The 23474-nt window shown below is 38.4% G+C and overlaps 2 protein-coding genes, 1 long non-coding RNA gene and 1 pseudogene across 5 annotated transcripts in view; 1 reads left to right on the top strand and 3 right to left on the bottom strand.

Moving 5' to 3' along the window:
- Positions 1–8960, bottom strand: part of LOC122113024 (aldo-keto reductase family 1 member C13-like) — a 265240-nt gene extending 256280 nt beyond the window's left edge. For 2 of the 3 annotated variants that reach the window (XM_042685912.1, XM_042685911.1), the window contains exons 1-5: positions 8824–8958; positions 8225–8392; positions 7067–7183; positions 6172–6249; positions 5505–5627 (exon numbers count right to left, since the gene is read on the bottom strand). In XM_042685912.1, coding sequence (XP_042541846.1) covers positions 5505–5627; positions 6172–6249; positions 7067–7183; positions 8225–8392; positions 8824–8907 — 570 coding nt within the window. In that variant the 5' untranslated portion in view covers positions 8908–8958. Of the gene's footprint in view, positions 1–5504; positions 5628–6171; positions 6250–7066; positions 7184–8224; positions 8393–8823 lie in introns of all 3 variants that reach the window. The other variant, XM_042685913.1, reaches the window with a different exon arrangement.
- Positions 1–12141, top strand: part of LOC122113039 — a 17728-nt gene extending 5587 nt beyond the window's left edge. The window contains exons 2-3 of the long non-coding RNA XR_006148361.1: positions 1569–1570; positions 12050–12141. This is a non-coding gene — a long non-coding RNA (uncharacterized LOC122113039). The remainder of the gene's footprint in view (positions 1–1568; positions 1571–12049) is intronic.
- The window catches only part of LOC122113023, a 174258-nt pseudogene that overhangs the window by 99183 nt on the left and 51601 nt on the right, over positions 1–23474 (bottom strand).
- On the bottom strand, positions 10418–23474 carry LOC122113025 (prostaglandin-E(2) 9-reductase-like). Its single transcript, XM_042685914.1, has 9 exons — positions 23355–23474; positions 20099–20266; positions 18832–18948; positions 17988–18065; positions 17312–17434; positions 14518–14627; positions 14097–14262; positions 12043–12125; positions 10418–10670 (listed from the first exon to the last, which is right to left on the bottom strand). The coding sequence occupies exons 1-9, from the start codon at positions 23436–23438 to the stop codon at positions 10628–10630; spliced, it is 972 nt and encodes a 323-aa protein (XP_042541848.1). The 5' UTR covers positions 23439–23474; the 3' UTR covers positions 10418–10627.

The raw sequence follows: 23474 nt of genomic DNA, 5'->3' as shown, positions 1-23474 counted from the left end.
ACAGCTAAAGCTATAGCAACCAAGCAAGAAAGACAACCAACTAATTGGGGGGGGGGGGGAATTTACCAGCAATGTATCAGACAAGGGGTTAATATCCAGTATATACAGGGTACTCAAGAAATTAATCCCTCCCAAACCTAACAAACCAATTACTAAATGGGCAAGGGAACTAAAGACAGACTTCTCAGATGAAGAGATAAAAATGGCAAAGAAACACATGAAGAAATGTTCACCATCCCTGGTTGTGAAGGAAATGCAAATGAAGACAACCCTGAGATACCACCTTACCCCAGTCAGAATGTCCCACACATCCTCAAGTCAGCCAACAACAAATGCTGGAGGGGATGCAGAGAAAAAGGAACCCTATTACACTGCTGGTGGGAATGCACACTTATACAACCACTTTGGAAAGCAGTCTGGAGGGTCCTCAGAAAGCTAAATATTGACCTCCCTTATGACCCAGTCATACCACTTCTAGGCATCTATCCTGAACAACAGGAACCAGTATACAAGGACGCATGCACCTCCATGTTTATTGTAGCACTGTTCACAATAGCCAGGATATGGAAACAACCCAAAAGTCCCACCACAGATGAATGGATCCAAAAATTGTGGTGTCTATACACAATAGAATATTATGCAGCCATTAGAAATGACAAAATAATGGCATTTGCAGAGAAATGGATGGAGCTAGAAGAAATCATGTTGAGCGAGGTAAGCCAAGAGCAAAGAGACAAATGGTACATGGTCTCCCTGATACGTGGATGTTAAATCCAAAATGTTAGGTGATATGACAAAATTAACAGGACTTAAGAAACAAAGGACTTCCACTCATCTGGTTGAATCACTACTAAATAACCCTATGCTGCTGATCACATGTATGGTATATATGTGTACACACTAGGGGAACCAGGAGGATGGCACAGAACTAGAAGGAATCAGGGAATCAGAACTAGAAGGAATCAGTGGGACCCATCAGCTGCACTGGACATTGACCAAAATGAACTAAGCCACTCAATGGCAGTGAGGGAACAAGTGGGAAAGAGGGAACAGCTGATGCTATGCAAAACAGAAGAAATGTACATATCACCCAATGTGGAAGAAATAACCATATTGCAAAGCTCATAGAACTCATAAATGTGATAGACAATTTGCTCCAGGAAAGTTAGAATGTGTTTGTGACTTTAACTGAGCATCACTATCCCACAATACTGTGAAATTTGGGGAATTATGTAACCACTTAATCACAATAAAAAATTTGAAAAAAAATGTAAAAGGTTATGAGGTTTGGACATTACCAAAAATTTTAAAGAACTTTCACATCATTTTAAGTGGCTTTTTAAGGATTCTTTAACTTAAAAATTAGAAAATCTGGTATTTAAAAATTTAATATTTTAAAATGCATTAGCTATTTGGGATTTAGTTCCCTTGGCTAAAATTTGGGAATAAATATTAGAAATTTAAATGTAAAGGTTAGTTCAACACTGTCAAAGATGTTAACTATTCTGCCTGACCAAGAAAAAAAGAAAAGGGAAAAACTTAGAAGCCAATAGAAGTTCTAGCTTTAGCGGTGAGGGGTGAGCAGGCAGAAGTGCAGTTCAGCTGGTCATGTATGGTGGGACAGACCCTGGGGGGAGTCCACAGATGGTGGGACGGGCCCTGGGAGGAGTCCACGCATGGTGAAAGAGGGCAAGCTGGCCAAATGCAGTTCATCTAACCCTAACGAGTCAGATTGGGTACATGCCCATTCCATAGGAGGGGCTGAGGGTCCATGTGGCCCATCTTTGTTCTGTCCCTTTTCCCTGCAAATAGACACTGGAAACAAGATGGTAAAAATTAGTGATGTGATGATCTGATTAGTATTACTAAACCTACCCCTTGGATGCGTTAAAATTAAAATTAAGAAGGCCTTAATAAGAGGGTTAAAAGAAGTTTATTTGTATAATGTGACTTTCTTTCAATGATGTTTTACAATTAGGATTTTTTTTTAAGTCATAAAGGTGTTAAGTCTAGTTCCTTGGTACAGTGATGGTGACTGTAATTCTTACACCAAGAAAAAATTGTCATTTGAGTTTAAAAGTTTTTATATGTATCTGTTTTAAAACAAGCAGCCAAGAGACAATGAGTGACACTTGGCCTCAAGATTTCAAGGGATCTTTTCAAAACACAAATGAAAACTAAAGTATAAAATATTTTTTTAAAGCTTAAAAATTAAAAATGGATTTTTGGATATAAAGTTTAAAAGTAAAATTGTTCTTAACATTTGCCTTAAAGTGCACAAAGAAAAAAATTAGAATTACCAAAATAATTGCTATTCTAGTTTGCTCTTATAGGTTTTTTTTTTTTTTAAACATTTCCAGTAAGCCCAGAGCAAAGTACAGAGGATTTTTACAAATTTATCAGATGTAACTCTGGCTCTTAGTAAGTTCCAAGTAAGAGCATGCTTAAAGGCTACTTCTATGTTGACCACCTTGTTGTTTTTAATTGGAGTAAAGTGGCCTTTTATAAGAATCATAGATCTGCAAACTGGTTCGAAGCCAGCCCAGGCAGAAAAAGGTCCGCGTGAGACTGTCACCTCTACTTAGCCAGTGGAAGGCTGAAAGAGCAAGCAGAGTTGCTTTGGGACTCAAAGTGGCAGAGTGTTAGCCTTGAGCTGTAGAGCTGAGGGACAGCGCTCAGGCCCCGAGTTCAAGTCCAGCAACCAGCTAAGGGAAATGCCAATGAGGTATTTATCCCAGTGTGGAGAAGACAATCCTGGGACAAAAGCAACGGTGGAGCATCCAGAGGCAGTAAGCCACTGCATGGATGGCAGAAATAATGTCAGATCCTACAGTCATTTGTGTGTGGCCCTTCAAAAACTGGTCAGAGCCAGGAGGTCATGGGAAGATAGTTTGTAAGCATGCCTAATGTTCATGACTACCTTGTAAGGGACAGAAACTTGTCAGTCATCTGTGATAGTACTAAAAAGCTAAGGTTGTAAAATGTGGGGGATAGTTTAAATCCCAACCCCTGTATGTGCCAAAAGCCCTAATTGGCAGTAATTGAGCTGACACCAGCTTCATGAAATTCATCTACTCAGAAAAAGTTTGTAAACCTGAGAGTGTGTTTCTATTAACATCTGTCTGAAGGCCTGCATAGGTAACTTAGGCATTGTTAGGGTCACTGGAGATCACATTCCTAAGCCATCCAAAACGATGCTTTTACAAACCAGAGTGCTAAACAAGCTACACTGCTGTAGCCAGAAACTGCTGTAGCCGGAGAAAAGGTTTGTACATTTGTCAAAAGTTAAAATATTGTTCTTAATGACATCTAACCCTGGTAACCTCTTTGTAAAATAGGCTAAGGTTATAGGTTCCTGGCTAGGTAAGATCTACGTCCCTGAAGTCAGATTGAAGAAGTTACAGAAGATGGACCTTCACCCATCAACCCCCTTTTAAGATGAAGAGTCCAGAGTCAGTTTTGGAAAAACGAGGCAAAATAGATAAAATAATTATTTTTTAAAAGGCATAAAAATAAAGCCGGGCGCTGGTGGCTCACGCCTGTAATCCTAGCTACGCAGGAGGCTGAGATCTGAGGATCGCGGTTCAAAGCCAGCCCGGGCAGGAGAGACCGTGAGACTCCTATCTCCAATAAACCACCAGAAAACCGGAAGTGGCGCTGTAGCTCAAGTGGTAGAGCGCTCGCCTTGAGCTGAAGAGCTGAGGGACAGTGCCCAGGCCCAGAGTTCAAGCCCCACGACCGACAAAAAAAAAAAAAAAAAAAAAAAAAAGGCATAAAAATAGTGTTAACAGGTGTGCAAGTGTGGAGATTGCATCCATCAGAGATGGTTACAAGACTAAGTCTGTTGTGTCTGTTTACAAAAACATCTGGTTAGCAAAAAAAGTTGTCATTTTGGTAAATTGTCCTGGGCTATTGTCTAAACAGTCTTGAAATCCAATGGGGTCAAAGCCTGCCAAGCCTATGCAATGTATCCTTAACCAGTCTGTGTAGAAATTTGCAGCCCAGCATGAGGTGTGACGGTCTCTTGGAGCCACTGAGAAACCCTGCTGCTGCTGCTGCTGCTGCTGCTGCTGCTGCTGCTGCTGCTGCTGCTGCTGCTGCTGCTGCTTCTGCACACCCTAATGGGAAAAGTTTAAAGACAGCCTGACAATCACCTGGAGAAAATCTACATCATTACCCAGACCACTTCCATCCACCTCCACTGTGGTAAAAGTAGATTTCAATTCCTGCCTGGTTCCATCACCTGAGACTGCATCCCGGTTGAAAGCTGATAAAACTAAGATCTTGTGGAACATTCTTTTAGTGATATCCAGTAACTCACTCTACTCCCACAGTGGATATTGGGGGCAAGGATATCACTGGCTTGCTTGCCTTAGGCACTTCAGTGCATAGTGATCAATGTAGTCAGTAAAAAGAATAAGACCCAGCCCTGCTCTTAGCCTTAAAATCTAGCAAGCTTCTCCATCTCAGTGGTGCCTTGAAGCTGTTCTAAGATAACTTGGTTCCACAAGCAACAGGAAAAAATGGGCAGTTTTAAACTCTAGCCACAAAGAAGTTAAAGGAATTGTAAAGAAGAGGAGGGTAGTAAAGAAAGCCTTGGAAAAGAAATTGGGGAAAATTTGGTATCCTTTGGATAAAAAAGCATTTGAAAAATAATGATTGTCTTAAAATGTTTATAAAAAAAAAGGAAGACAAACCTCAGAAAGTTTAACTATGTAGCAAATGGTATGAGTATGTCTTAAAAGTTGGAGCTTATGAGTACAGCTGGTATAAAATTAAAGTTAGGTGTGATACACAGAGTCAGGACTGGTGAAAGAAAATGTAAGGGCCTTTCGTACTGTTAATTTTGTTACAATTAGACCTTGTAAAAAAGAGATTAGTGCAGTCCATCTATTAGTTCTGAGATCCCAATACCAAACTGTAAATATAAAAGACTGTGCCAATTAGAGGACCATGATTGGTCCCCGATGCTCTAGAAGAGGAGGGAATGAAGAGCTAAAGTAACTTCATTTTAAGATTAACCCCACTAACCTGTAGCTGTACTACCCTCAGAATAACCCCGAAAGAGGAACAGTTATCGATAAAACCACAGGTTGCCACCAACCCTGCCCACCCTTACGAAACAGAGCAATTGCCCAAGTATTCCAGCAGAAAAAGGGAAGTGTGGTCAGGGTGGACTCAAACCTCAGTACTATACAATTTTTAACCAATCATCTAACTGATTGTGTGGAAACCCCCTGAACTTGTGAACTTGTTTGTTCAATGCTATAAAAGCTATGCTGATTTTGTGCTCGGGGCCTCTTAGCGTCACCAGTTACCAAGTGCATGGAGGACCAAGCTCGAGCTTGCAATAAACAACTCTTTGCTGTTTGCATTGATCATGATCTCGGTGGTCTGTGAATGGGCGTCCGAAATTGGGCGCTTCAATTGTAACCCCTCTGTACAGTATTTTCACAATAAAAAAAATTGAAATAAAAGGTGAAGAGGAGGCTAAGGCAGCTCACCTGATTGCAGACAGGTTTGTGCTTGAGTCCTGGCTTGTTCAGGATCCTCTCTAGCTGCCTGTGATTAAAGTTGGACACCCCAATGGATTTAGCCAACCCCGCATCCTTACACTTTTCCATGGCCTGCAGAGCAAGTGAAAATGAAAAGTCATTTGTATGGTTCACGCATCAATACACATGAAAGATGGAACTGCTCAAGGGAACAGTCAGGAGCTGGGAATATTGCTCAGTGGTAGAGCAGGTGAGGTTACCTTGGCTCTGTGTTTGATCGCCCAGTATCCCATAACAAACAAGCAAACAAACACCAGCTAGACTGGCCAGAAATGACAAACTCACTAGAATCGACTGTCCAAAGGAGAAAATGATAAAGATAATAGCAAAAGATACAATGGCAGACAGAAAAAGAATTTCTGGGTCCTTATTGGAGAATTAGAGACATTACTACATAAGAAGACAAAGATGTCTATTCCTATTGCCTTCAATTCCACCTCTCTCCATTTCTCTCTATTATTTTCCATCAATTTATCCACTGCTCCAGCACAACATCCTCATAAACCCAATGAATGTTAACAACCAAGGTGATGTACCTCATTGTCAGGTAGAGAAATATCACCCAGCTCTCTTCTGACAGCTTCCTCTGTTGCCTTTCCTTCAAATACTCACTCACCTCCCATGTGGCACAAAAATCCACTGTGTCCAATATCAATTTTCCATGTTCATCAGTTGGATAAAGGTCATCCCCTGGCTAGAAAAGAATCACTTACATCAGTCTCATTAGTCACATATTTGTTATCCATACAACCCTTGTATGAAAGAGAATGAGTCATTGAACATACAAGAAAGTGAGTAGAGCTTCACTCACTCCCCATACTGAACTATCAAGTGGCTTGTGTACTAAGTTCTTAGGAATATCTTTGGGTGTATAAGTTGCTCTATTCACTAATATTATGTATACAGTATTATTAAACAATCTTTCCACCAGTCCTGATGAAGTCTCCTGTTCACATAGGTAACTCTCTTATTCCAACAGTTTCCTCTAGTGAAATGTATAAGTTTCACTGAAAAAGACCATCATCAACAATGGATCTCTATATTGAACCTGCCTTAACTATCAAGAGTTTTTAGCTACCTGAACACCTGCTGTTTCAAGGACAGGCTAGTATAGATTGTATCCAAGTCGGCCCTTGATCATGGAAGTTGTGGAGAAGCTACTGATTGCTAATGACTGTGACACTTGAACTGTTTCAAGACCACATTTGCCACCAATAAACAAGGCTGAGAAGCAAAGAAGCCTCTAGTAATGATGGGAGAAAATGTTGTATAAGCCTAGTCATTTCGAACTGTTATCTGTAATCTCTAAATATAGACAACACTTAAATTTTCTACCTCTTAATCCATTAATATTTGTCTAATTTACTTGCATAGTTGGTAAAACATACAAATAAACTTTATTTCAGTTCCTGACAGAAGCTTAACTCAAACATTTGTGGAAATTATGGTCATATCCACAAAGTTTGTCATACATATTGATCGTGAAAAAGCTGATAATATAAATTGCCTACCTTCATAGCCACTGGATAATGCATGAGATAGAGGTCAACATAGTCCAGTTTGAGGCTTGCCAGTGATCTTTCCAAGCTAGGTTGGACCAGATCTGGATGAAGGGAAGTACACCAAAGCTACGGAAGTCAAAAAATAGAAATTGTGCTAGATTATTAAATGATCCAAACATGGACATTTATGTCACATAAGATTGATTCAGTTTGTACTGGAAAGAAACAGATGTTGAAAAATATACCCTTCACATTTCAATTTCCTTTTATTTGCCCTGTCAAAGTGAATCCCATCATATTGGGTTATTGTTCATCGATATGTAGAAATTGGAAATACATTTTAAAGGGATAATTTTTAATCAAGCAATAATGATTTCCAATCTCTGAATTACTTTTCATGCACATTATAAATTTATTATTGCTCTACGTCTCTCATTCATTAATACATGAACAACTAACATCTTTATATTTACATGGCTGGAGGGACATATTTTGAACATTTGAACATGTTATACAAATCAGTACATTTTAACTGAAAATCATTTACTATCCAGATAATATCAATTCTCTGATATTTATGAGTGTTAAAAACTGATCTTCTAACTGTGAAGAAAATGTAGAAAATAAGCAAGGGGAGAAGGGAAGTCATAATTTGGGCATAGTCTATCTCACCTCAGTGCCCATTCTAAATAATGGTGCTTTGAGTTAAAGACATAGACATAAAGGCATTTTAATGTTATGGATTTATATACAGTCAGTAAATAGTCATGATCTTTGTAAATTGCTTCTTGTGTGCGTATGAGTCTATCAGTCCTGGGTTTGAAAGTAGGGCCTGACAACTGTCTCTGAGCTTCTTTGCTCAGGCTAGTGCTCTACCACTTGAACCACAGCTCCACTTCTGGTTCTTTAGTGGTTAATTGGAGACAAGAGTCTCCCGGTCTTTCCTGCCCAGGCTGCCTTTGAACCATGATCCTCAGATCTCAGCCTCCTGAGTGGCTAGGATTACAGGCATGAGCCACTGACTCTCTTTCTCTGTTTTACATAATACATCCTGTGTGAGAAATAAATAAGAATAGAAGGTACACCAATAACTGTTTTGATTTCATAATTTTCTCTTCTTTACATCACACCATTCATTTGCACACTTACACACTGTAGACATAATACCTTTGAGGTGAGGAATATATCTTCCCTCTTCACAGTGCCCTCTTCAATCTTGCTTCGAATGGCCTGCCCTACCTCCTCTTCCACTTGGTATGCATAAGCAGTGTCAATATGGCGGAAGCCGGCATCTATAGCTAACTTGGTAGCCTCCAAGGCCTTACTCTTAGGAACCTAGGAGAGCAACCAGAAATAGTATTTGGAGAAACAAGTTATCACTAGATCTCAGAGTACGCCAAGAGGATAGTTGACCAGACTGAAGAGATTTGTACTACAAATCATTGTCAGATGGCATATTTGACAAAAAGCCTCATTCCCTGACCATTGAATTCTCACTTTCTGTAATACTAAATGACACCCCAAATGTTGTTTTGGAGGCTATAGACCCAGCTTCTTTTTGACAGATTAAATGCTGATGAAAAGAATGTATTCTCAAATAATCTAGATTTACAAGAAGGTGTGGGCATAGCTAGAAGACGTGAAAACCAATGAATTCCCAGCACTCATACAAGAAGTGGCTAAGTCATGTCAACCCAGTTCAGCTTCCAATCATTCTAGAATTCTTTTCTACGTTCTTTTTAACATTCCACCATAGGATAACTTACTTCATCAGGTGTGTAGGTTCCAAAACCCAGTGTGGGGATGAAATGACCATCATTTAGTTTCACACAATGCTCCTTACAACTCATAGCTGGTCAGTTGTCTAAGCAGATGCTGTTCCTTCTGCTGCCTGCACAGGACACTGAGTAACTTATAGCCATAGCCCCTGACTAATGGTTAACCAGCGTCACTTGTGTAACTGTGTAATGATTAACCAGTGTTTCTACTGGTCTAATAATTAACTAATGTGAAGACAGAGGTAATGTTTCATATATAAGAAGAGAACTAAAATCAATTTATTTTTATAAAATTATTTTTTCTTATTCTACTGACATATATTGAATTGTACATAGTAAAGGGTTTGATCATGTCATTTCCATTCATGCATAAAGTTCAATAAAACTTCAATAAACTTTGTTCCATATATTACTACCTCCATCTAGATCTACCTATGATGGATGGAATTTTTTTTCTTCAGTGATATGGGGGCCGCTCTTTCTTTCTTTCTTTTTTGTTGGTAGTGGGAATTGAACTCTGGGCCTGGGAGCTATCCTTCAGCTCCTCATCTCAAGGTGAGTGCTCTACCACTTGAGCCATAGCACTACTTCTGGTTTTCTGGTGGTTAATTGGAGGTAAGAGCCTCACGGACTTTCCCGCCTATGCTGGCTTTGAGCCGTGATCCTCAAATCTCAGCCTCCTGAGTAGCTAGGATAACAGGCGTCAGCCACCAGCACCCGTTCATGTGGCCACTTTTTATGAATCCGTGGGCCTATGCACCTCTATCGGAACATTTCCCTAGAACCTTCCTTTACCTCCAAGTTCACTACTGGACAGAACCACCAACCCGGATTTCTCACATACATGGATTGCATCCTTTGCTTTGCTAGAAGGAACTTTTGGGATTTTTCTAATTTTTGCTCAATCTAGGTAGAACTAAAATGCATGTTTTTCCATACATTCCTTTAATTTCTACTTTATTACCTTACAAGAGATGGCTAAGGGGAAACCTGATTTCCCAGGGTCACATAACCAAATACAAAGGCAGTCACATCCTATGGAAGATGCAGTGGATGGAGGTACACTGACCAAGATGCACTGTGCCTATGAGCTGATTTCTGCAGTTCATGACTTTACTGAACATTATCCATAAATAAACAGAAATTAAAATATCTTAAATTTGTTAAATTTTGGAATAGGTGGCTAAAATTTGATATAATAGAATATGTGGTGGAATTCAAATGGGAACTGGTAAATCATTTATTAATGAATTATTATAAACACTGAGAGATTGTAATGTAATAGTGGAAAATAATGAATATATGAGTCAATGATGTAATATCACACTATATGTATTATAAATACACATGTATGAAAAAAAATTTTATTCTTTTCTAAAGAGAAGACTGTATGACTATTAAATCTCATATGTGATTTCTAATCTTCTCAAAATAATGGTGACCAATTTGGAGTCTGAGAGAAAATGACTAGCATGGTCCCTGATACCTGTCTATACACTTCTGGCCAAATCAGTTTGGGTTATTTATAGAAGGTGAGAGGGGGGGAAACATGCAAGTGACAAAGACAGTGTTAGGAAGAATCTTTAGGGAAACAACTTTGCGTTTATTTCAGAAAGTGATGACAATGTACAGCCTTCTCTTCCAGCCTAGGAGACTTAGCTTTAGCTGACTGAAACCACTGAGCATCACCAATGGAGTGGAACAGATATATCCAAAGGGCAGAGCCACTAGGCCTCCCAGGACCCTCTCCACACAGGAGCTTCAAGCAGAAGACGTCACACAGGCCTCCATTTCAGTATTCATCAGAAAATGGATAATTAGGGTGACCAAGAAGGCTACAAAGACAAAGAATGCAAATCATGAGCTCTAGGATCTGTTTTTAGAGAAGATATTATATCTATATAACTATTATTCCATTGGAAATCATGACATGTCCAGATCAGGTGAGAATTTGCTGTTCTAATTTTTATGACTATCGCTTTACGTAGCATGCTTTTACAATATAAAGACTAAATTTTTTCTGGCCTTCTCTCTTGCTTAGAAAGAACATAACACAATGCAGAATCTGTGAACCTTGATACATTTTATTTTTCTTCATTGTTTCTGTCAACCTTCCAAAGCAAAGAACGGAAAAATAGTCCTTTCTACCTCATTTCTCAAGGAGGATGGAAGCTGCTTTTATCAAGTTTACTACAGAAGTAATTCCATCCTTTACCAACATGAAAATTACTATAAAGTGTGTGATTCACAGTTAGTAATTTCACCCCTGGTTTACTAATTTATTGATTACTCTTTGCCCATTGCAAAAAACCTACTAGATGAGATTCAGATATGGAAAGAATATCATTTAACATAGACACTTCTATATCTTGCCATATGATTGGTAGATTTATCATAAAAAACTCAAAGGATAAAGTGATTAAAAATCAGCATCTGTCAAGATTTTTTTTTGGGGGGGTGGGTCTGGTCATGGGCCTGAACTCTGGGCCTGGGAGCTGTCCCTCAGCTCTTCAGCTCAAGGCTAGCGCTCTACCACTTGAGCCACAGCACCACTTCCAGCTTTTTTTTTCTGCTTATGTGGTGCTGAGGAATCAAACCCAGGGTCTCATGCATGCAAGGCAAGTGCTCTACCACTGAGCCACCTTCCCAACCCTGTCAAGATATTTAATAGGTGATGAGAACTACTGACTGATTGCCACATGAGAGCATTGTGTTATGATGTTTCTACCTTACCCTTCATTTTTCTCTATAGTAATTACATATATATGTATATGTATCTCCTAATTTTTAACCTCAGGCTATTCTAAATTTTGAGTCCCCTTTCAAATGTATTAAATTTATTTCCAATATAAATTAAAATCTCCACAGACACATGCAGTATATATTCTTTATGTATCCTCATTTAGAATCCATGTTCAGTATCATATTCTACACACCTAGAATTGAGGAAGCAATTAAAATTTTTGTAATAACTATGTATTTTCTTCAACAATTGAGCTTTTCCTCCTTCACTTCCCATGGTTTTGAATCTCTCTTCTCAAAGTATTTCTATTCACCACATTACAAAATGCATATTTCAGAAATGCAAAAGCAAGTATTCTGTTTTCTGCTTCCATGGAAACCTTTTAAGAGCCAAGGCAGTGCTTGGGAAGGAAGGGCCTTGAAAAGAAAAGAAAGTGAAGTAATATCTTTAACAAAGTTACTTACAACGGAGCAGGAGCATATCTAAAATTTCTGTTCAGGCCATCTAGGACTTTCACATCCTCTAAAGGCAACTGGAATTCAAAAATCTACAACACAAATGAAAGTTTTTAGTATACCTAGCCTGTGTTTTTGTCATTCTTGAAACTCTTAGTCAATCAGATTCAATGAAATCCAAAAAATGTTTGAAATGTCTAATGCTTTCTAAAACCTATGAAACACATAAAGAACAAATGCTACTCAGGTGATAATTAAAGAAAAGTCCCTTTAAGATTAAATTTAGGACACCATAAACATCAAAGTGACTTTCAATAAATGCTAAAATATTGAAACAAATGTGACCCCAAATCCTTGTTAACCTCCTGACATAGTGTATACATGTGTGTATGTGTGTGAGAGAGAGACAGAGACAAAGACAAAGACAGAGATAGACAGACAGACAGACAGACGGATGGACAGATGGATGGATGGATGGACAGACAACAGACAGGCAGGCCAGCAGAGAAACAGTTTCAACAAGGTAACAATTGCTTAATTATATAATAACCAGAGATTCAAATCCTTAATGTTTCAAAAAGTCAATTCTCTTCAGAATGACAATTTCAGTACAGTATTTGACAATTTGAATATATAAACACTTTGTGAGGACAGAGTTTGAAAATGTGTCTTTAAATTTTATGTGACACTCAAAAAGCCAAGTTATAATTACTATTTTATGTGCTTTTCCTAGGGCTTGAACTCAGGGCCTAGGCATTATCCCTGAGCTTTATCTGCTCAAGGCTACCACTCTACTACTTGAGCTACAGCATCACTTCCAGATTGTTGATGGTTAACTGTAGATAGGCCCATGAGTTCCAGACTGCCTTCAAGCAATCCTCAGATCTCTGCCTTCTGAGTAGCTAGGTGTACAGATGAGAGCCACCAGTAGACAGCCCATGTTATTTTTAAATAATAAAAATGTAAGGCAAGCTTATTTTCCCCTACAATTTATGCAGTTGGAGATAAGAAATGAGACAATTAGAAAACAATTGAAGATAGAATGAAGACAAGTAAAGTTTATGAAAAGCTATTCCAGAAAATGCATCACAATCTGAAAGGCTCACACTGAGAATACACAATTTGGCAAACAGAACATAAGAAGGCCTCCCAGTAATTCATACTTCCTTGTCTCTGCACTCTTACATGATTTTGAAATTTCTTCCACTGTGAATTCTTGTCAGTTCCCTCACCCCTTGAATTTTGCCTGTTTTGTAATTTGCATTGATTGTTAGAAATGAGCAAAAGCAATGATGTGACCATGTTAAACCTATGCTTAAAAGGCTTTGCAAGTTCTCATGGAGTTGGTATGGTACTATGTGAAGAGAAGAATCTGGGCTAGTTGGTTGGTAGATGAAAACTAGAGTTGGGAACCTCAGGAGGCTGACTAATTAATAATAGAAGGTCTTCAAATCCTACCATACATGACAGTAGTTTCTTGACTAACATGTGAGCAAACTTAACTTAGACAGAAAACTTGGATGAGTTCAGGCTTGAGCAATGGCAAATTTTCAAGCTAAAGAATCATGAACCTAAATGTAGTTTTACTAAGAGGATTGTTTAAGGGGTGATTAGTACTACAAAGATCCACAATGAAAAATGAGCAAGATAGAAAGGATTCCTATCTTGAAGGAAGACCCTCAAAATGAATAAACATAATCCATCATAGCTAGAAGGAAGTGCAAACAACAACTATCATAATTTCAGTCATCTAAATTACCTAATCCAAATCCTTCTTTTCAGGAATTGGACAAAATACATCCCTTGCACATGAATTCAAAGTACACTGCTGACTTCATGCTGAAATCCAAATTGTTGTGCCCTTGCCAATCCCTCTTTGAGTAGGCTGTACTGTTTCTTAGTTGAGCTGGGGGTAAGAGGATTACAAGAGTTCCTGCAATCTCTTATCCACAGGAACTATGAGGGGCCATAATTTATGCTAAATTGTGCTCAGAGGATCCATGGAAGTATACAAGCAAAGAATTCTTTCCAGGAGACCTGATGCCCACAGTACCACTCATCACCTGTATGTCCTCTTTTATCTCCTTGTCTTTGACACTCTGAACCAAGGTCACAACCCCACGTTCCAGTTGGTAGCGAAGAGCAATCTGAGCTGGACTTTGATTGTGCTTTTTTGCCAAGGCAACAAGCACTGGATCATTCAAGAGAACTGGAGCACTTGCGTCCACCCTGGAAGTAAAGGCAGAAAGGCTGAAATGCACAGGCCCAGTATTCACATCTTTGGGAAACTTGCAAAACATGCCAGAATACTCCACTCTCCACCAGGACTAGGCCAGGGTAGAAGGGACAGCATCTCTGAGGGCTTCCTCTGAAATGTGAATTCTTCCCTGACCCAATTTAAAATGAACTCTGACAACTAAGCACATAGGATTAAACAATGCAGCCAAGTGGTATTTTATGGAAACCTGGTATTGTACTAATTACCATCGTTTAGGTCGTTGAGATCCCAGGGCACAATAGGCAACCAGAACAATGTCCTTGGATTTGCAGAAATCCAGAAGCTTGCTCTGGTTGAGGTAGGGATGACACTCTACCTGTGCATGGGCAAGATAGAAGAGAATGCAATACATATATGTGTATATATATTTCAGAGTATACACACACACACACACACACACACACACACACACACCACATACAAACACAATGGAATTCTACTCATCTATTAGAAAGAAAGATAATGTACTATTCATAAGGAAATTGAAAGACAGAAAAAAATCAACTTCAATAAGTTAGACCCATAGAAACAAAGGTTGCATTGCTTCCTTTATTTTACAACAGATTGAATGTAACTTTAAATCTATATGTAAACATGTTGGATGGTATGCAAATGGTGACAGATTAAATGAGGTGTAAGAGACCCTATGAAGAGCTCCAATAGTAGAATCTTTAAGAAAGACTAGGTCAAAGCTCAACCAAATCAGCACCAGGAAACTAGTACCTGCAAGAGGGGAGTGGGGACAAGAGGAGAACACAAAAGAATGGGGAATATGGAGAGAACCCAGTCAAGAGTTCATAGTGCATACTACAAAATAAAGAAAAGTAAGGGAAGGGGTGGTTCGAAAGAGAGTGAGAATGTTGAAGGGGGGGTGATACTGATCAAAATGCAGTGTATTCATTAACTGTGTTATTATATGGCACCTCCTTTGCACTTCAAGATAATAAAAAGATAAAACTGAAGTATGTCATCTTACATGAAACATCAATGTTTGCACAAAGGAGAAAGTAAACAGAGCTGAACAATAATGCAAACCTATACAACATTACATTTGTTCTGAAATCATCAATAAATCAAGAGTTTGGTTAATGATTCATGACATCACTACAAGTGAAGGACAGAAGGACTAGGTTGGTGGCATTTGCTGATGACACTTGGTCTGATTTATGCATTAACAGTAATAAAGAGTAATCTCCATTCTGACTCATTGAGTGAAATGCAATGTCATCTTGACTCAAAGCAAATGTCCTACAATGAGAACAAACACATTTCCCTTCCCCCTCTCAATGGTGGATAAAATTACTTTAACTCACTTCTGAGAACAGTGATTTTTTAATTGGAATATATCAACATATCTGTCTTTCAGAAATAATTGTCACTTATCTTTATGTAATGAGTAATTTGCTTGAGTGATACAAAGAAACGTAAATGGATTAGATTTAATTAAAACCATCATTACTCACAAACTCCAAGGAGGCATCTAATTCTCGCAAAAATCAATCAATACTCTTCAAGTATTAATGTGAAATAACTTGAAAGTTAATTTTGAAATAAGAACTTCACTATTGACAGCCAGGCTAGTATTAACTGCACAGGAAACCAAATATTCACAAAGAAGAGTTCTGGCTGGGCCTTTTTAATAAAATGATAGCACACTTCCTAACGTGGTAGTATTTGAGAGATGCAATATCCCAAAGAATATTTCTGGCCCAAAATGTTGGAACTTAATCTAATAAAAACTCAAGTCTTATTCTAATTGACAAACCCTTGAAATGCAAAAAACTCAATGATGTCATAAGACAAAAATTTAATAAACCAAAATATGTGAATAGCTATTAGCTTTGTATTTCAAAGACACAGATGAGGTGATTCATCGGGCTTACAAGAGCTTGAGAAGCATACCACAAGGGAACACAGAGATGAGAGTGGGAACTCAGAAAGAGAGAACTGTGAGAGGTTTCAGAAATCCACAGGAAATATGAATGTACATTGGATTGAAATGAGCTAAGGAAATTATCGTTAATTCTCTTGGGTGTACTCATAGGATTATGATTGACTGTGTATAAGAGAATGTCTTCATTCTTACACGTCTCTGAGGTCTCTGGAGATTTCTATAGCTTGTGTTGAAGAAATTCAACAAAATACTAGAGAGAGATCAACCCACAGAAATCCTCTGAAATGTGACAACATGTCAGCTATTTGGGATAAAGATTAAAACATATGAACAAAAACAAATACTAAAATTCATTAACTTTGTAACTATTCATATTGTGAATTCCAAATGTTGTACCATTGTATAAAAGCTGAGCAATTTGTAACCTTTATTTCCAATCAAAAGTCCTTACCCCATTCCTGGAAGGAGTCAGAAAGTAAATGACAGCACAGAATCAAGAACAGGACAAATATACTTAAAATCTGATTAACAGTCAGAAAGCAAAGAGAAGCAAAGAAACTAAAAAGTTTTCAGGCATGGAGTCAGCTCTACATTCTGTGATAAGTTCCCCAGCACCCATTTCATGCACCATTAATATCACTATATACAGATGACACAACAGTCTAACCTGCACACCTTTCCCATTTGTCTTTTATAGGTGTGATCCAGACCACTAAAGCCAGGGATAAAAAAACACAGGAGAGAAGCATCCAAACTCCACACAAGCAATAATCAGTCACATATTTCCCTCTCTTTCTTTGCTGTGCATTTTTTCCTCAAGTGTCTTTGTTATACAGAGTTCCTCCTAGACCACCTTCACCCTACTAACATTTATAATTCTTCATAGATGAATACTAAATGAAATGATATAGAATTATATTATTTGGACACTAAAACCTTTACTGGCAGAACCACAACTGAGTGTTTTCCATATCTATTGAGTCTTCTAAAATCTTCTGTGCTACAGATAAAAGATGGACGGAGTGAGGATAAGGAAAGGAGTATTTGACAGAAATACCTATGCAAGAAAATAAATGCAAGACTTAGAGGAGACTGAGGCAGCTCACCTGGTTGCAGACAGGCTTGTACTTGAGCCCCGGCTTGTTCAAAATCATCTCCAGCTGCCTGCGGTTGAAGTTAGACACCCCGATGGACTTGGCCAGTCCTGCATCCTTACATTTCTCCATGGCCTAGGGGAGAAATGGTTATAAAGACTCACTTGTACAGATGTGAGCTTGAACTACTTACACACACATACACACACACACACACACACACACACACACACACACACACACACAGAGTCACAGAATGGGAGTGTTGCTTAGTGGTTGATCACTTGCCCAGCATGTACATGGCCCTTGAACTAGGAAAAAGAAAAAAAGAAAAATGAGGAGAAGGAAAGAGCACTACCTAAAAGTGATAATGAAGCTAACTAGAAATCATTTTGAAGAAGAAAAAGTGGTAATAATAATCAAAGAGTAAGAGGCAGAAAAAGAATTTCTATTTTACCATGTTAGAAAAGGAAACACCACTATATATGTGACCCAAGATTTTCAATTCTTCTTCTCTCACACACTATTAGATTCCATTAGTGGATCCTTCACATCCACTGCAGGAAAACACCATCATCAATACAGTGAATTTCAACCCCCAAGGTTATCCATCCCATTCTATATCATGGAGACATGACCCAGCTCTCCCTGTCCAGCTTCCTCTATAGTCTCTCCTTCAAGTACTCACTTCCCATGTGGCCAAGAGGTCCACTGTGTCCAACATTGACTTTCCATGTTCATCTGTTGGAAAATCTTCCTTCCCTGGCTAGAAAAGAAGGACTTACATCAATCCCATTCAATCACCCAAACCTGAGTATGTATGAAAATAAGTGGAGACCATACCACACCTGATATCCATGAAAAGGCTTGCATGTGAAGTCCTAAAAAAAATCTCTGGGCTGTTCTATTCTCTTAGATCAATAAAATATATTATCAAGTATTTTCACAGGTCCACTGTGTCGATATGTTATCCTCTGCCTACTCCTAAAGCTTCTTTTGGTGAAATGCCTTATTTTTAAAACAGAGAAAGTCAGTAGTTGCATTTTCTTATCTACCACAAACATACCTATTGATGACCCAGCCTAAACAACTGGCACTGTTTAGAATACTCCTGAATCCAAAAGAAGGTGTATGAAACAAAGAAAATTTTGTGCATAAATGATTTTGATGGTTAAAGATCCAAACATACTATGAAGAATTAGAGAGCATGAAGCTTGAACTATCTCAAAGTCACATTTGCCACCAAGAGAAAAAGCTGGGACAAAAATCCAAGCAAATCACTAATAATGCAGACAAACATGGTACATGAATACAGTCATTTCTGAGGTCTACTTCTAAACTGTTAATTTAGTGTTCACTACATTTTTTGGTCTTTTCAATATTGTATAATTTTCCTAGAGCAATGTGTAAAACATATTCAGTACATAAACATTTCTTACAGCCACACTTAGTGTTCTAAGAAATTGATGGTTATACCATCAAAATTAATTCATAAAAATTCATGTAAAAAATTATTAAGATAAATTGCCTACCTTCATTGGTACTGGATAATGAATGAGATAGAGATCAACATAGTCCAATTGTAGTTTTTCTAGGGACTTTTCCAGGTTAGATCGGACCATTTCTGGACGGTGGAAAGTGCACCAAAGCTGAAGCGATTCAAGAATAGAATTTCATTATGTTAATAAGTAATTCAAGTTGAGGCATTAATTTTACCTAATATTGATACATTTTGTCCTGCATTGAAACTGATGTTCACAATGAAAGGTGTACCTTTCAATCTTGAGTTTCCTTTCATCTGACCTATTGACCATGTTTGACTATTATTATCAAATCTAAGAACAAAATGTCTAGAGGGATAAATTTTTATGAAGCAATAATAACATTCAACATATGAACTCTGTTTCCATCCATTTACATCACTAAGTGGTTAGCACCTTCCATTTACATGGTTGAAGGGAATCACATTTTCATGTGTGTTGGAAACTCGTTTGCTGCATCTTGTTTATTATCCAGAAACTTTTTATATTTTCTTTAAAACTTTGAAATGTACAAACTGATGTTATGAATGATAAGAAATGTCAGAAAGATGTCCAGTTCTGAATAAGGAAAAACATACTTTGATCAGATCTCTTTGGGGTTTCACTGCCCATGCTTAGTAACTTTGCATTGAAATGAGGCTCTTAAAAGTAAAGGGGCGTGTGTCTCTATCTCCCTTCCAGAATACCCACACTCTGTTTGAGTGTGCCTCTGTCCTTCTGTTTGTCTTTTTTTGTGTGTTTATTTTTGTTGGTCGTGGGCTTGAACTCTGGAACTGTCCCTCAACTCTTCAGCTCAAGGCTAGCACTCTACCACTTGAGCCACAGCACCACTTCCGGTTTTCTGGTGGTTTATTGGAGATAAGAGTCTCACAGACTTTCCTGCGAGGGCTGGCTTTTGAACCACAATCCTCAGATCTCAACCTCCTGAGTAGCTAGGATTACAGGCATGAGCCCAGTTTGTTTGTCTGCTTATTTTGGTCTGTCTTTCTGTGTGTTTGCTTGCTTATTTACTCAATAAAGCTCCCATCTTACCAAATTCTTACCAAATAAAGGAGAAATTAAAGTTAAAATTTATACACAGTAAGTAAAAAAAATCATTATCTCCCAATGACTCTTATTGGATATTAGAAGTGAATAAAATGCAAATAAGTGTTGTACCAATAAGTAATTTTCACAAGTAAGCACTGATTAAATAACACAATTTCATCTCTCAACATTGCATCATTCATTTGCACACTTACACACTATAGACCAATACCTTTGAGGTGAGGAATATGTCTTCCCTCTTCACAATGCCCTCTTGGATCTTGCCTCGAATGGCCTGCCCTACCTCCTCTTCTACTTGGTAAGAATAAGCAGTGTCAATATGGCGGAAGCCGGCATCTATGGCTAACTTGACACCCTCCAACATCTGACTCTTCGGGAGCTAGAAGAGCAGCCAAAAGATCATGAGAGGTAGCTCCGAGTGAACCATGTGGACAGTTCCTTGACTAGAAGGAAGTTTCTAATTATAGTCTTCTTCAGACCACTCAATTGCTCACAAGAGATTATTTTTCTCTTCAGCAAGATGTGATAGAATCTCCAACACAGATCTAAGAGGACACAGGCAGATGGAGTTACCTTCAGAACAACAGACTTTGGAAAATACCTTTGGTGAATTCTGCATTTGAGGTACTGGAATTAAACCGACTTTTGTTTCCTTTCCTATTTTAAAGCAAGAATTTTATATCCTAAAAAGTCTTCAGAATCAGGTAATCTTAGTTAATTTTTGGCATCAGAAGACTCCAGGAATATCTCAGAATATTAGAATAATCATGTGATAATTATAGTGAGGTCACCAAGAAAATTAACACAGAAGTGTATTTATGACAAAATACTGAAAAATATGCTGCAAACTTATATGATGCTCTCCATGAAGATGTACGGTATCATCTATCCCCCAACAAGGGAGATATTGTCTACAAAGAAAGCTACTAATTATTTACTGAGTTTCACAGTCTAATTTCCAGGATACATAAAAATTCAGTGTGCTAACAGAAAATAATACATAAATAATTTCACTCTTTGTACCAGTGGTTTAGAAAAATCTACCACCTTACAGTTTATGATAAAGTACAAGTGCTAAAAGAGCCAAGCAGACACTTTGACAAAGAGCGTTGTGTGATATAACTCTTGTCTACATATCTTTTCTCTCCGTTTTATAGATCTAAACAGGAAACTAACCAGGAAAACATACTCATTAGATACATTTTTTTAAAAAAGAGAAGAAGTTATCTTCATCACATAAGGAATTTTTCATGTTAGTTCCAGTCTTTAAAACCAAATTTCTTTGTTAAAGGAAGATAGGAACTAAGGTTTGAAATTATTGTTTGTTTTACCAATTTGGATAAAGATGTGAAATTTCAGATAGTAAAGAGTAAAAAAAAGTTTAAAAAATAAAAGTAAAAAAATTACTGTGTAGCTAGGCACTGGTGGCTCACGCCTGTCATCCCAGCTACTAAGGAGACTGAGATCTGAGGATTGCAGTTGGAAGCCAGCCCTGGCAGAAAGGCTATGAGATGCTTATCTCCAATTAACCTCCAGAAAACTTGAACTGGCACTGTAGCTCAAGTGGTAGAGTGCTAGCCTTAAGAAAAAAAAACCCTCAGGAACAGTGTCCAGGCCCTGAGTTCAAGCCCCATGACTGACATAAAATTTACAATGCAGACATCAAATATAGTGAAAAACCAGTTGTTTAAGGATACAGGTGGACCTGTTGCAACAATGAGAAGTACAAGTTGTCATGTCCAAAACGAGCTTTACAACGTCAGTGCGGGGGGGAGGGGGGGGGGAAGGGGGGGAAAGAGAAGGATTGGGATTGGGGGGGAGGGGGGAGGCTGGGAAGGGATATGAAGGGTAAACCAAAGGAGGAGGCTGCAATGCTTGGTAAGAAATGTACGCATTATCCTGCCCATGTAATTGTAACCCCTCTGTACAGTATGTTCACAAATAAATTAAATTAAATTTAAAAAAAAATTTACAATGCAGAACTAAGGGCATAGCTGAAAAGGTGTGCAGAACAGTCAATCTTTCACTGCTGCTAATTAACCAATCAAGCAGCAATCTAAAAAGGACTTTAGACTACATAATGCCTTTTACTGCCCTTGCCTGCTACCATACCAGACTTTCTGAGGTATAAATGGACTCAAAGGCTTTACAAAGCAGAGGCTATAGTGGAGTCCTTGGTTCTCCCCTGAACTCTATCCTACTGTACTCTCCAAAGACTTACAGGTTCACTATTTCTCTTTGGAAATTTCCTAAAATCTTTCAGGAAGTAAAGCTATGGATTCAAGTTTCAGGGAACTCATCTGTATCAGGTAACCAAGGGTTCTGTGGAAAGTTATAGAACATACATTAAGAAGGACCACTAACTCATACATACTCTTATTATGTCCCAATCCTGCTAACACTACATGGATAATGTCAGGTAAATTTCCAGCAGTTGAGGTAATGTAAAGTTCTTAGGAAGACGGTGAGATGGAAGCCAGAAGTCATCCATGAGAAACAAATGGAATTCTTGCCCACTTCCTGGGATGTCTTGTAGGACAGGAGGATCTACCATTTTCCCTACACCCTGACCTTCTGTTCCACTCCCACCAAGTGTTGAAGTGACCAAAGGTCAGCCTGAGGCTTCTGTGCTTGAAGCCTTGACAATCTCTTTTTTAAAGGGACATTGCACAGTGATTTTCTACCATCTTGCCCTTTGCAAGAAGACTTTGATCATGGACCTTTTATTAGTATTCTAATTAATTGATTATTATGACTTCTTAATGCTCTGAAAAATTCTGCACACCAGGTCTTTGAATCAGGATTCCCACTTCCTGATTCCTCCAAAGAGTATATGGTCAAAAAGAAAAACCCAAAACTTGGTATATTCTTCCCCCCTATACAATTGCACCCCCCTCCATTCTTTTGTTGACAAGATAATTAAATCTTAGTGCTCTCACACCCTGTGGTGAAAATGGTGCATGGAAATTCTACTTAGCCCAGGTCCAATATTGGCTCTGAGAGGTTTAAGGCTCCCCTAAACCTGAACAGCAGTGCCTCTCCATCTTTTATTCTGTTTACTATTCTCATCAACTTTACTGATTTCTCTATATCTTGCCTTCTATAACTCTTCATGAACTATAGAAATAAACACAGAAACTATTCCAGTTGCAATCAATATCCAAGCAAGGAAGCTGGCAGGCAGTGTTCTTGAAGAATGACTTTCCTTTTTTCCTCCATGCTGGGACACAAATCAAACACAGAGGAAAATATGATGTGCAGTATGCGATTAAATATTATGGCTCTAATGGAGATCAAAGTCTAAAAGTCTTCTCCCTTTTACATGGCTTATCTCTAACCTGGAAAATAAACCTGAGAACCAAGTGAGTCCCAGTACTCAGACAAGAAATGGATGTGTTCACAGCACAGATCAACTTCCTCTCATCCTAGTTATTTTCCTTTGAACCATTCACCAAATGATGACTTACCTCTTCAGGTGTGTAGGTGCCAAAGCCCAGAACAGGGATCAAATGACCATCACTTAGTGTCACATAGGAGTGTTTGGAGTTCATTGTGGGTCTGTCTTCTGGCTAAGCAGCTAAGCACAA

Source organism: Dipodomys spectabilis, unplaced genomic scaffold, assembly GCF_019054845.1.
Source record: "Dipodomys spectabilis isolate Male_0828 unplaced genomic scaffold, ASM1905484v1 ptg000096l, whole genome shotgun sequence".
Classification (NCBI taxonomy): domain Eukaryota; kingdom Metazoa; phylum Chordata; class Mammalia; order Rodentia; family Heteromyidae; genus Dipodomys; species Dipodomys spectabilis.
Note: the sequence above shows the minus strand (reverse complement) of the source record. Positions and strands in the feature narration are given on the sequence as shown.

Bases quoted from the DNA above. Each gene is read 5' to 3' on its own strand.
- LOC122113025 (XM_042685914.1), bottom strand. From the start codon at position 23,438: ATGAACTCCAAACACTCCTATGTGACACTAAGTGATGGTCATTTGATC. The intron at 18,066-18,831 runs GTAGGCAATTTA...CTTCTTTTCTAG, and splicing joins ATTATCCAGTACCAATGAAG to CCAGGGAAGGAAGATTTTCC. The intron at 14,628-17,311 runs GTGAGCTGCCTC...GCCCATGCACAG, and splicing joins ACAAGCCTGTCTGCAACCAG to GTAGAGTGTCATCCCTACCT.